At 44.7% G+C, this 13999-nt stretch overlaps 1 protein-coding gene across 4 annotated transcripts in view; it reads right to left on the bottom strand.

Moving 5' to 3' along the window:
* Positions 1-7894: 7894 nt before the first annotated feature.
* ERG (ETS transcription factor ERG) overlaps positions 7895-13999 on the bottom strand; it is a 63612-nt gene continuing 57507 nt past the window's right edge. For 3 of the 4 annotated variants that reach the window (XM_084226010.1, XM_084226009.1, XM_084226008.1), the window contains 2 exons: positions 13675-13722; positions 8708-10269 (listed from right to left, as the gene is read on the bottom strand). In XM_084226010.1, coding sequence (XP_084082136.1) covers positions 9749-10269; positions 13675-13722 — 569 coding nt within the window. In that variant the 3' untranslated portion in view covers positions 8708-9748. Of the gene's footprint in view, positions 8036-8707; positions 10270-13674; positions 13723-13999 lie in introns of those variants that run through there. The other variant, XM_084226011.1, reaches the window with a different exon arrangement.

Below are 13999 nucleotides of genomic sequence, written 5' to 3' on the forward strand. Positions count from 1 at the left end.
AGGCACATGGTGGGATTTCTGGGGTGTTCTGTGCAGGGCCAGGAGCTGGACTGGATGTTCCTGGTGGGTCCCTTCCAACTCAGCCAATTCTGTGACTTTTTACAGTGGCATTTTCCCCCCAGCCCCATGGCTGCCTTTGCTGGAGGGAGGGTCACCCCAGGGCTGTGCACTCAGCTTCAAGGCCTTCCAAAGGAATGTGACTTTGTTAAATGACAAAGCACCAGGGAGGGAATTCTGGAATGTCCCAGGAACATAAATCCCATCAGCCTATCACATTTGAGACCCTAAATTGCTTTTGGTCTTTTGGCAACTCAATCATCAGCAAGCTCACATTCCCTTCAGCACATTCTGCCAGGTATTCTGACTAAATACAGCTGCTTTGCTTCTTCCAATTTCTCTCCTTTTACATTGTGCCAAAACAGGGAGGAAATGCAAGGTACACTCAATGACTTTGTGTAACATAACTCTGTCCCTGTGCCCTGCTCAGGTGAGAGCCCACCTGCAGACCTGCCCCAGCCCTGGAGGAGCTGGAGCTGCTGCAGAGCCCAGAGGAGGCTCCAGGATGAGCAGAGGGCTGGAGCAGCTCTGCTGGCAGGAAAGGCTGGCACAGCTGGCATTGCTCACCTGCACAGGAGAAGCTTTGGGCTGAGCTCAGGGTGGCCTTGCAGGGCCTGCAGGAGCCCCAGGAAACCTGGAGAGAGACAATTTCCAGGGGATGCAGGGACAGCACCCAGGGAATGGCTGCCAGTGCCAGAGGGCAGGGCTGGGTGGGATCTTGGCAATGAGGAATTGTTCCCTGGCAGGGTGGGCAGGGCTGGGATGGAATTCCCAGAGAATCCCCTGGATCCCTGGCAGTGCCCAAGGCCAGGCTGGACACTGGGGCTGGAGCAGCCTGGGACAGTGGGAGGTGTCCCTGCCATGGCAGGGGGTGGAACAAGATGAACTTTAGGGTCCCTTCCGACCCAAACCATTCCATGGTTCTATTCTGAGTAAACCCCACCAGGTATTTTTGAGAAATAGATGACTGAGTCATAAACCAAACACCTCAGCTTTTGCCCAAGATAGAGAAACAGAAATCCAGCAGTGACTGGGAGCACCAACCTTGTCTCAGCTCAGGAGCTGTTCCAGTAGTGACAGTGGAACATCAAAAACATTAAAGCAGTGACTGGTTTCCCACCTCAAAGCCTGATGTGCTAAAACCTTCCTCTGTGATCTGCACTGAGTAGGAGAAGGAGAGAATATTGGATTTGGCACAGAGCAGGAGACACAGACACAGAGTATGAATGAAACTTTCCTTTTTTTTGGTGTACAATTAAAGTAACAAGAGCGAACAAAGCCGTTTGCAGAGTGCTAAGCCAGCGCTTCGTACAGCTCACGACAAAACAAGAGAGATGTATGGTCTGATGCTTTTACACAGTGACTGATTATACACTCCCCACTTAGCATTGCAATACATTTAATTGTTGAGGTAAGTGCTTAAAGAAATGAAAAATGCCAGTTAGCTCGTTCTGCACAGCACTCGTCAGCGACTGGAGCTGGATGTTACATTCCCAGTGCAAATTACCAGCATTGGCAGGGCTATTTTACAGCTGTTCCATCTGCAGCCTGCATTGTAATGCCGTCGTGACATGAAATGTTTGTGGAAATTGTAGTGAAATGTTAGCTGAAAATATATTAAGGTGGTGAGTGTAGAAAGAGAAATGAAGTACAACATTTACCCGCTCCGACGTCTCCTTGCTCAGGCTGCTGCTTCAGCCCAGATGTGCTGACCTCCCTCCTCCTACTGAACTGCACACCACAGCTGCTCTGCAGCCCATCCTTTGGGCTCAGTTTTTGAGCTAAACCTGACCTTATTTTATTTTTAAGCCTCCTTTTTCCTCCCCTGTGTCTCGGTTTGGAAAGCCAGGTGTCTGCTAAGGAAGGCAGGAGCCTCCCCTGAAATGGAGAATGTAAACCCTCCCCATCCCTCTGAATTGCTAACAATTTTAAATTTAGGGGCTCTCAGGCAAAAAATATGGGAGCAGGAATAACAGTTCTTAATTAGGGAAGAAAGTAAAAGGATAAAATAAACCATGCAGTGAACTAAACCAACACTGCCAGAGTCAGAGCACACCCTGACACCCTGTGGGTCAGGGTGTTGGCAGCAGGGCCATTGGAATTGTGGCTGCAGCCCTCCTGCAGTGCCAGGGGTGGTTCTGTTGGAGCAGGGATCCTGGAGAAAGGTGCATTCTGCCTCTGAAGGTGCAGTGGGAGAGGCAGCTGCTGTTCCTCTGGAAATCCAGTGGAGAAGCCGTGCTGGTGTATCAGAATCTCCAGATTATATCCAGGTAGGAATGCTTGGCTCCTCCCCCTGGGCTCACATCTCCCAATGGGATGCTGTAGTTCCTATCAGCCATGCAGGGACATTCAATAGCTGTTATCAGCAGATGCCTCCCCAGAGGGAGGAGTGGGTGTGGAAGAGATAAGGAAAACTGCCCACTGAACAAAAGACAACTGCCACACAGGTGATAATAGAATACATCTTGCTTTGCAGTCTGGAACACCCTGAACCCCTACATTCCCTCGGGCTCACAGCCATCATTCCTTCTGCTTTCCTCTCTCTTTCTGCAAACCTCCTGACATCCAGTTGCTGTTTCCTTCCCCACATCCCTCAGATCCATCTCACTTTCCATGGTTAGACAGGAAAATGAGCTGTTTGGTTTCCCTGGTGATTGGAGCCTCCCTGGCATCCCCTGTCCTGTGCAATTCCCCTTCTTCAAGGGGTGAAGGAATTTGAGCTAAGCCAACCCCTTTGTTTGCTGCCCTCATGTTCTCAGCCCATGTTTTGATGCTCTGGTTGTTTCCCTGTTTGCTGACAGCTCCAAGCTGACCTTGTGTCACCACCATCAAATCAGGCCCAACAGCACCAAGTAACCCCTGCAAGGATGTCTTAAACTCTACATCCATCCCCTTCCATAAATTGTCAATAAGGGTGTCAGTGTCACAGCATTTTGCTACTCCTCTGACAGCACTTCAGAACTAATTTTCTTCTTCTCTACATCTCCATTTTTGCCTCTTTCTCCTATTTTTCCTTCCTCTTCCCACGGCCTGCTGATAAAAGCTCTTTAATTTCTCTGCATCCTTGGCTGTGTGTCCCCTCCCCTGTCACCTCCTGGAACAGCCAAGGTAACTCTCACACCTGTTTTGAGACTCAAACCCTCCTCCAAAGGCTGTGTGCCACTTGCTGTAGTCTTAATTTTCTGTCTTTTCCTTGGAAACCTGTGGTGGGAGGTTTATAGCTTGCTTGCAGCCATGCAAAGGCACTTGGAATTTTTCCATAGTTGTAACCAGCAGCCATTCAGACACTCCAGTCCCTTGGGGAGCCAGGCTATGAGCTGTGCCTCTGTGCCAGGATATGAGCCCATCACAATGTCCAAGGACCTTGCACATATTTCCTGGATTTATCCTCAGCATATGCTGGAAGAAATAAAAAAAAAAAAAAAATTCCATCCCTCCCCCCCTCTTTGAAGAAAGAGTGGAAAATGTTCAGCCTAGTCTTGGTAGAAAATACAGAATTTTCCAGCATTTATTAGCCTTGTGTATTTAAAGATAGGAGCACTTCAAAGCAACATCTGTTAGTCATGATCTGTATTTACCCTCTCCAGCACAATGGGATCCGACTCATGGCTGGGTCATCATTCCCATCCCAGAAAAATGAAATGTGTGGATGTACCAGACCAGTTTCTGGGAACTAGACAGCATGAGGGCATTTTTCAACCATGAAACAATGAATATTTTGATTTTCCCCATTTTTTCACCTTGTATTTTGAGTACACTAATGCACACATACCCATCCCCAGCCCCGAGGGGAAAAGGGACATTATTTCTCAAATTGACCATTTCAGTGTCAGTGTGGTTGCAGAAATACTGAAGAACTTCACAAGTCCTCCAGCTCTTCTCCATGGGGTGAAGAAAGGTGGTCTTTGAAGCCCTCTCTCATCCCTGGCAGTCCTGTGCTCATGTGTCAGGTGGCCAAGGGATCTACAAGGCTGTTTTGTGACACAAACAGGGAATTTTGCAAAAATATATGAATGAATTGAGTAAAAGGTGTGCCTAAAACTTAAAACTTGCCTTTCACATCCTCTTAGAACTGCTTGCAAGCCTAAAAGTCTCATGGCAATCACTTAGTCCAAGTTCTTGTGCCTGTTTTAGAAGCCTGTTTGCTATCTGGATATGGAATTTGGGGACAAGGTTTTGGAGTGTAGCTGGTGGTGCTGGGTGTCAGTGGGACTGGATGAGCTTGAAGGTTTCTTCCAACCTTGATGATTCTGCAATCCTGTGATTCTCTGCAGAGCAGATTTCAAGTTTTCTGTGGAGAAAAATGACAGCTTCAGCACAAAGAAAATTGGAAAGGAAGAGGCACTTTTTTGGGGCAGGATGAGCTGGTGGAACCACTGCAGCAATTTCACTCCAAGAGTTTGGGAAAAGCTTCCCAGTGGTCTGCTGGTGGAGACACCTGAGAAAAAGAAGCTTTTCATCTCATGAGAAGGGAACTGCAAAGAAAGAACATGGAAATCCATCTCTCAGCTGCTCACCTTTCATCCAGGTGGGACTAAAAGTGCATCAGCTGCTTGATGGGAAGAATAGACCCCAGTGGGATGGAGGTGCAGTCAAAAAACTCCTGGATGGGAATGGTTTAGACAGGAGCAGTCATCAGGCCTGGCAATGTGCAGGGGAGGCAGGGGGAAAAAAGAAAAAAAAAAAAAAAAAAAAGAAAAAGAAGAAGGGCACATTAGCAATTGTCAGAGAAGAAGAGGAATAGGTTTGTGAAGTGGAATATGTCAAAGCTTGGCAAACACCCAGTCAAAGGGAGCGTGATAACAAACCACAAATATTTGGAAAGCTGTAAACACTGCGGCAGGCAAAGAACTCTGGAGGGTGATGCATGGGGAGTGCAATCACAAGGAATTGCAAAATACAGAAATGGCAGGAAAGCAAAAAAAAAAAAACCAGCCACCCACCTCCTTTTGACAATGAGATGTGTTGGGATCTGTGTAATGGGAATGGGTGGAAATACCCTGGAATTGAGACCATTTCAAAGGAGAAGGTTAAGGAAACATCAGTAAATGTACAGTAGAAAATAGTTTTGTTGTAATGAGTTTTGTTATAATAATATCATAATAATAATAGTTTTGTTATAATGTTGTAATGGAGGGATTTGGTTTCCCAAGCAGAATTCTTCACTGCTTCTAGGACTGGGCACAGAAAATTATTCTGCCCCTTAGGTTTTTACAAAATACATATGGACCAACATTCTGGCACACAACGCCAACATTTTCTGAGCCTGGTTTTGAGAAGTCCTCAATCCAGTGATTTAAAAGGACATCTCATCAATTCCAAGCCTAAGAACCCTGGATGTTTTGTTAGTTTTCTTGAAAATATGTGCCCTTTTAAAAAAAAAATGCTGGGGAGGGAGCTGACAAGAAAGATGGAGAGGGACTTTTTACAAGAGCCTGGAGTGCCAGGACAAGAAGAATGGCTTCAAACTGACAGAAAGGAGGGTTAAACGGGATATTAGGAAGAAATTCTTCCTTGTGAGGGTGGGGAGGCCCTGGCACAGGGTGCCCATGGATCCCTGGAAGTGTCCAAGGCCAGGCTGGACACTGGGGCTTGGAGCAACCTGGGATAGTTGAAGGGACCCTGTTCGAACCTTTATCTCCCTTCCAACCCAAACCACTCTGCGGTGCTATAAAATTAAATTTGGAAATAGTTTTCCGCATTCCATTTGGCCCAAATATCCTCATTAATCAGCTCAAAATATTCTCATTATCCTTTCTTCAAGCAGAGCTCGTGCTGGGTCATGCTCTGATGTCCCTGCAGCTGCCAGTGCCTCCAAGGAGAGGTCACAGCACCCAGGGGACAGCAGCAGAGCCACGACACTTTGCAGGATGCAGGCAGGACCTGCTGTGAAGATATCCAAGCTCTCCCACCACTGCCCAGAGAGGGAATGAAGGATTTGTGTTGCATCAGGAGGGAAAATTCAGGAATTAACCAAACCCTTTGGATGGATGAGGTGCCCTTCTGACTGACCAGCAAATTAGATCATCAGAGACCATTTTCCTAATGTGACCAAAACTTGAGAAGATGGCACAGAAAAATATAATGAGATGACTAATCATATGACATAGGTAAAATGGTTTCTTCTACCTTTAATGCACATGTAACGAGAAATTTATTTTAAAATTATATTTTAGCTGGGACAAGAAACAGTCTGAAGTAGAAAAACTTGCAGAAGGAAAGTCTGAATCCCTGATGATTTGTGGGCAATTTAAAAGGTTTGTGGAATTTGGGGTACCAAGTGCAGACTCTTTGGAATCTGGGTAAGGTTTGCAGCTCGGCTGACAATTGACTTTGAAAGAAACTTAAATAAATTTAAAGAAATTTAAATAAAGGGCTAAAGTTATGAATATTACCAGTTTCTGCAAATGTGGGCACATCAGGGCCATGCTGTCCAGGTGCTAAACGGCAAAGAGAAGATCCAGCCAAGGTTTTGGGGTCTGTCTGAGCCTCACTGAACGTCTCTCGTGGTGTGGACGTGGAGCTCCTCAGCTCTGCCTACCCTGGGCTCATCCCTTGCCATGGCCTCAGGGAGACCCTAAAATAACCTCAAGGCAGCAGTAGCAGGGTCTCTCCATCCTTCACCCCCCTCTTGCAAAATCTGTGTTTTCCAAGGCTTCTGGAAGGCAGGGAGCAGGTCCTGAAGGAAGGTGGTGCCCTGCAGTGGGTGACCAGTGAGCTTCCCATGGCCAGCTCGAGGATTTTGCTCTTCACACCACGGGGCTCCGTCTGCTCTGGCTCCATCCCTGTCCCAGCATCTGGATCCCAACGCCAGGATGTTGTTCCCATTGCCCAGGACAGCAGCCAGGCACCACAGTCTGGAAATCCTGCAGGCAGCCCCGTGAGCACTGGGGGTGTTTTGGAGGCCACCAGGCATGTCCTTGTCCATCTAAACAAAGACCTGCTTTAAATCTGGATTTTTAGTGTTTAATTAAAAGCTGGTTCAAAAACACACTTACCATTTCGGGTTGGAAGTACACATGAAGCAGATAGTGAGGATCTATGGATTTATTTCCATTGAGAGGCAAATTATTATCTTTATAGTCACACATAGGTGTGCTTGACTCCATAACTTTCTAAAATAGTGACTGACCTTTTCAAATAGTTCATGTTTTTCTTTTTTTTTTTTTTCAGAAATACAGCCTTACAGTGCTTATTTCCCTGCTCAGGTCTCACACATTGGTAACACAATCCTGTGCTTATAAACTGCCACCAAGACACTCCTAACACAAAGCCTGGTGAGTTGGCTCCCATTGCTCCCCAAAAAATGGATATGCAGAACATCTATAAAACCTGAAACCACACCCATTTTGTCTGAGAAAAAGGACACAGAAGAAGAGCAAAAAGGAGGGATACAGAGGGCTGAGCTGTCTGGGATTTCTGCAGCAAGTACTGTGGAGAGCCACTCATAAATGTCAGGGATGATTTTCCAGACCAGTTTTTCAGATGGTGTTGGGAAAGAATGGATTTATGCCAGTAGGCACCAGATGCAGTTTTGGGGCCCAGGGTACAGAGTGGGAAGCCTCTAAAGCTAGAAGAGAAAAATAAAAAACCCTGCCCATTGTAAACAGCCAGAACAAGGCTGCCATACACTCCATTCTAAAGTGGGGAGTAATGGAAATTACTCATTATTCACTTTATTTACTAATAATGATACAGAATGTATTAAGGGCAACGGGCAAAGCAATTCAACACACGGTTCAGGAGGAAGATACATCTCAGGCTGAGATTTTGCAGCATAACTTCATGACAACAAAAGATAATTTCTGAGCATGAATACTCTTCCTTAGAGGCCTCCCTTAGGCTTCATTTCCAGCCTTGGGCGTGGAGCTGTCAGTGAATTAATTGGGGATGGTTGCAATCTCTGGGCCAGAGAAGCTCAGCACAGGGATAGGAAGGCACTGTTGAAGAAGGGCTGGAAATCTTTCAGCAGAAGTGTCTGGAAAAGAAGATACACAGCATGTGTGTCCTTTAAATGCAGGCTGTTTGCTCCTACATTTTCACAGCCCAAAAAGCCTGGCCTATTTTAACCTGGTGAGTAGCAGATCTGGCATGGGTGTCACACACAAAAAATGCAAACACAAATGCAAAACCACAGTGTCAATCTGAAATTGCCATGCTAGGCCAAGCTTATTTTATTACATACATTCTGCAATCTAAGGACTAATATGTTCATAATGTAAACATTAAGCATACAGAGTTAAAATTCAAGGCCACAATAGTTTTTTTTTGGATTGTCCCTTTTTTTTTGTTTGTTCGTTTGGTTTTTTTTTTGTGTGTGTGTGTGTCTTTGGTTGGCCGAGATCAACTCGTAGTGTATAAATGCATAAGTTATATAATAATTATATAAAAAGGAAAAAAAAAACACAAACATTGAACTTGTATACTTCATTCTGACAAACGCACAGCGTTCGCGACTCGGTAAGAAAAACTGGCGCCCGCCTAACAAAAATACTCAGGTGATTTCTGATTCTGGCAGTCAGGGGTTGTCTCTTGCTCTAGCCAATAGATAACAAACTCCCTTAGTAATGATGAGGTTCCAACTGGTAATTTTTAAATATCAGACACAATTCCAGTTTTGCTTTTGTTTTTTTTTCCTAAAAAAAAAAAAAAAAAAAAAAAAAAAAAAAAAAAGAGAGAGATGCATATTCTGATTTCTCGCTCCTTCTGCCTTTTCCCTTTTCCCACTTTTTATTGCTACTAAATCAAGTCTGTTCCTCCTGAAATACTGGGAATGGTACAATACTGAGCAATATGTTTCACAAGTCCAAACAAGTGTTTCTTCATAGTCCCAACACTACAAAGTTTTCAGTCTTTTCAGTCTCTACTGGTCAAGAAGTTTCTTTCCTCCCCTTCTCACCACCTTCATCCTCCTCCTTCTCCTTCCTGCTTCCTCTGTCAGGTGCAGGCCTCTGGTCTACAATCATACACTTGCCCTCCAGCACATTCTCATTTCCCGCGTTTGGCTCAGGGTTCCTGTAAAACTGTCAAGGAATCTGAAAGTTTGGGTTGTCTTCACAGTTTGAGTAGCTGATTCGCTCTGATGAATGGATCTCGTTTGACTTTAACCACAACACTGCTGTTCTATTCCAAATCAGCTTCCACACTAACCAGTCTCTTCTGCTGATATGTTTCTATTTCTTAAATACAGATAGGCTTTTTTTTTTTCCTTTTTTTTTTTCCCTTTTCCCTCTCTTTTGTAATGATCCATATACTGTATGTTAGGTCACTATAGACTTATCCTTATATTGCTGTAGTATAGTCCCAGTTTTGCACTAGCATGATATCAAACTTTACACACAAGCTTATCAACTTTTTAAGACCACCAGCTTCCGTAGGTTTTCCTTATCATTTCATGCTTCTACCTACAATAGTCTATTGTTGTTTGGTCCACAGAGTCGATGCCCATATACATTACATTTTAGTATCTTAATACTTCTCGGATATTTCCTTTAAATCCCTACTACAAAAAGAAGTCTTTTTGACATCTATTTTTAACGTGGTTTAAGGGTTGTTTTTTTTTTTTTTCCCCAGCCAAACCCTCACTTGTCTCTTTAGGCACTTTTAATTCGAGTACTCCAACAGAGTTCACTGCGACTCCTCGGGGGCCAAACCCCTTTGCTTTGCCTGGCGTTCATCTCCCCCACCCCACTTAGTAGTAGGTGCCAAGATGAGAAGGCATATGAGCAGCCGGCAGCCTGGTGTTGGGGTAGATCCCTCCAGTCGGCGAATTCCAGTACGGATTGGGGGCAGCAAAAAAGCTGGAGGACGTCACGGGCAGGGCAGGGGGGTGGGGAGCCACAAAGTTCATCTTCTGCGGGTGCGCGTGGTACGAGCTCATGTAGGGCAGCTCCGAGGGGTACTTGTACATGGACGACTCCGGGGGGTGAGGCTGCAGGGCCTGGGCGATGCCGTGGAAGTCGAATTTGTAGGCGTAGCGCTTGCCGTGCACCTTGGTCATGATGTTCTTGTCGTAGTAGTAGCGCAGGGCGCGGCTGAGCTTGTCGTAGTTCATGTTGGGCTTGCTCTTGCGCTCGCCCCAGCGCCGCGCCACCTCGTCGGGGTCCGTCATCTTGAACTCGCCGTTGGTGCCCTCCCAGGTGATGCAGTTGGAGTTGGAGCTGTCGGACAGCAGCTCCAGCAGGAACTGCCACAGCTGGATCTGCCCGCTGCCTGCGGGGAGGAACAGAGCGGGAATGTCAGGGCTGGCGTGAGTAACGTCAGGGAATCGGCTGTGCGGGCTCTCCCTGACTGGCGGAAACAAACAAAACTTTTGGGAAAGTTGTAAAGCTGGTATGTTTATGACAGAGCTGGGCGCATGTGGGAATTGCTCTTCTAAAATGACATGTGTACCTCTGGGAACTCTGGATCTCTTTTTATCTTTTTCTTAAATATATATGCATGCAATTTCACAATAGGTTCGTACATATTTATTCCACTGGTTTCGCGTGACACTTGCTACAAATTCTTTTTTATCAGAAAGAACTCTTGGGTCAGGTTTCTACTTTGCTTCATCCCCAAGGACCCCATTAGGAAATGTTGTGATGTTGGCTCCTAATTCTTTCTATTAGCCAGTCCCCTATAGGAATGTGACAAAACTATGCAGTGACAAAACTCTCCTTTGTCCCCTCAAAAAGGAAAGAAGCCCAGAAGTTTCTCTCCTCGATTAGGTGAAAAAGACACCTCATAGGACCTTGGGGACTTCACCTCAAATTTAAGGATGGCCAATTGGACAGGAGCCAAAAAGTCCTGCCTGGGCAATTGACTAGAAAAAGAAGAGAACAAAGAAACCAATGGCTTTTGTGAAGTGTTTTACCAGGGCAAGAACCTCTTGCACTTGGATGGGTTTTTCTCTGTTTGTTATTTTGCCTTTTATTAAACCTTTTTGTTTCCAACAGAAGCCATCCTGCTGATTTTATGCCTCCAAAGGTAGCTGATCTATCTTGGGTGAGTAATAGACTTCCAAGAGATTATGAGACCTGGCTCAAGGAGGCAACTATTACTGTCCTCTTCTCCAAGGACTGTCTCACGAAACCCTAAAGAACAGGGATAATTGTAATGTGTCGTGTTTTCCCTCATGTGAGTGGCAGAATGCCATCCCATGGAGATTTAATTGTTACCTAATGTCATTCAGCGCAGACAATTGATGGGGAAATAATACAGCGCTCATTTAGGAAACTAATCTCCAAAGTTCAGCACAAACAGCTTTCACTTGCGTAACACTCGGCTTGTTCTCACAGCATTATGTTGCAACTAAATGTTCCCTGCTATGGAATGAGCCCACACAAAATGGAGAAGTTTAGAGCAAGCTGGGCCAGTGCCAAACCATATCATCCCTTTGCAGCATTTGGGGAAATGCACAACGGAAACTTATTAGCTTGCTGTTACACTGCATACAACCAGAGGGCAAAACAACTGCAAGAACAGTGAAAAGGTCCATAAAATACATCCTTGTCATCATTCTGCTTCAAATGAGTTAAAATGATTATTTTGTGTTAAGGCATAAAATGTTGCTGTCGTATTTTTCTCACTCTCTGCCAATTCCACCGCAAAAAGAAAACAGTCTGCTGTGAACTTTGCAAAAGTGAGGTAGGGCAACACAATTTGGGCATTTTAGACAAGTGAAAGTAGATTTCAAAGGGCCTTGCCACTGATAGCCATGTTAGAAGCTTAGCATTTCTTAACAAAGCAATGCTGAAATGATGCAAAATGCAGCTGAAGCAGCTTGCGATGCAATCTGTTTCACAAGCACGGTGTCAGCAGAATTTGCCAACCAGCCTGGATGTGCTAACTCTGAACTACGTCTCTGACCAGGAATAGGTTGGGTTTCTTTCTCTTTTTCTTATCCAAACCAGCTATGTGGGTATAATAAACAAGCTTTTCTTTAGAAAGCTTATAGTAGCAATTACAATATCAAGCTAGAGCAGCATCTGAAACCCATTAGCAGTTTATACTTCAGTGCAACTGAAACCCATATTCATTTAAATTGTATTTATCCAAACTGGCCTTAATGAATTTCTTCTGTTCCATTAACATGCATTAAATAAACAAACAAACAAAAGAATCCATGGTATGAGCAAGGCATGCAAGTTTTAATACACGAAACATAACAAGAGGATTAGGCTTTGAAAATCAATAAACAGTTCAGCACTGGACAAAACACAAATTTTTGAATAAGCAATCCAACATATGTTCTAACATAAACACTTGCCTTCCAAATGTAATATATAGTCCTATGAAAATAAATGGTTGCTGTCAATTTCCTTTTAATGAGAGAGTAATTCCACCGATTTATAAACACACAAAACATGTTAAAGCACAGGAATGATGGCGTGGAAGAATTCCATACCCAAATGTTAAAAAAGCATCCCAATCCAGATCGTGTTAATGTCATTCACAGTAATGAAATCAACCAAATGGACACTTGATAAAATTTGGCAAGCCACGATTTATGAGCAAATTAAAGAGATGTAGGCCCCCACTTCCAGTCAAGACCAGTGTTGCCTGGAAACCTCCACCACCTCAGGCCATTTGGAAAATCCTATTCTTAACACTTACTTAATTACTTTCCTCTGCCACACAAAACTGTTTAGAGAGCCAGCTAATCTAGAACTGTGCTTGATGTCACTTGGGAGAAAGTGAAAGGAAACTGATCAGCATTTTGGCAATTTCAGGCCTTGAAAAGCCACAAGATTGTTGTAAAAAGAGCCATTGTCACTGGGGGCTGAGGAAATCTGTGTGGAATGAGGAATGTTGTGCCCTAGGACAGTCCAGGCAAGGGACACAAGGGAACACACAGTGCCAGTCCATTGTGGTGGCTGTGCTGTTGATCATGGTGCTGGACAGCCACAGCGTGTCCTGCAGACTTGGAGCAGGGAAATCTGCACAATTCCCAAAACCAGCTACTAAATCACCCAGAAGATCCCTTGTCTTCAGCAAAAACATGCTGGTCCAAGGTTTCACTCAACAATCCTTGAGATGTTTTCCAACCTGAGTGATTCTGTGAGTCTGTGATTGTGTCCTAAGCTACACATCCCTATTCACAATGCACCCCACTGCCTTCTTGAGGTGGGAGAATACTTTTGAAGTATTTAACCCAGTTATTATGTGCAAATAGATTATACTTTCCTGTTTTTTGTTTTCTTTTTCCAATATATTTCATCCCAAAATTTTGTATTCATCAAGGCCAGTATGATACTGTGTTGTGGATTAACAGAATCTGGGACACAGCTGATGAAGAGTGGTTAAGAGATTTGTACCCTTCTGGAGGGGTAACTGGAGACCAGATGGGGTCTCTTACACCCCTTAACCAAATCCTGATATTCAGGAAACTGAAGTGAACTCCAGCTTCAAAGGTTGGACTCTTTAGAGGTCCTTTCCAGCCTTAATGATTCTAAATTCCCCAGGCCCACCCTGGTGTAATTGAGAAATTCTGCAACACACTGGGCATCATCAGCTCCCCCTGAGGAGTGGGAAAATCAGGGACATCCCCTTCCAGGTCTGGTCTTACAGCTGAAGTGGGGACACTCAGCAGTGAAAGAAAGGAAAGCCTCCTAAATCAGCAAAATCCCTTCTCACCTGGATTTGCAAGTCGGCTGCTGGTCGGTCCCAGAATCTGATATGGATCTGCAAAATTGTGAAAGAAAGATTTAAAATCACGCAACAGCATTGTCAAATATTTTAGGTACCATTTCTGAACCTTGTAAGGGGCGGTGTGCACTGCCTGATGGGACAGCAGGTCCAACACCTGAGCAATTCTCCCTTTCTCCCTCTGCATGGCAATATTTGCATGTTTTCCTTTCAAACTCGGTGTGCAAGGACATACATTTGCTTTTGGCACTGTAATAACGTGCAGATGTGTATATTCAGAATGTAAACTTTGATATGAAGCATTCTGGTGGTG

The sequence above is a fragment of the Fringilla coelebs genome (genome assembly GCF_963513975.1).
Source record: "Fringilla coelebs genome assembly, chromosome: 2".
Lineage (NCBI taxonomy): Eukaryota > Metazoa > Chordata > Aves > Passeriformes > Fringillidae > Fringilla > Fringilla coelebs.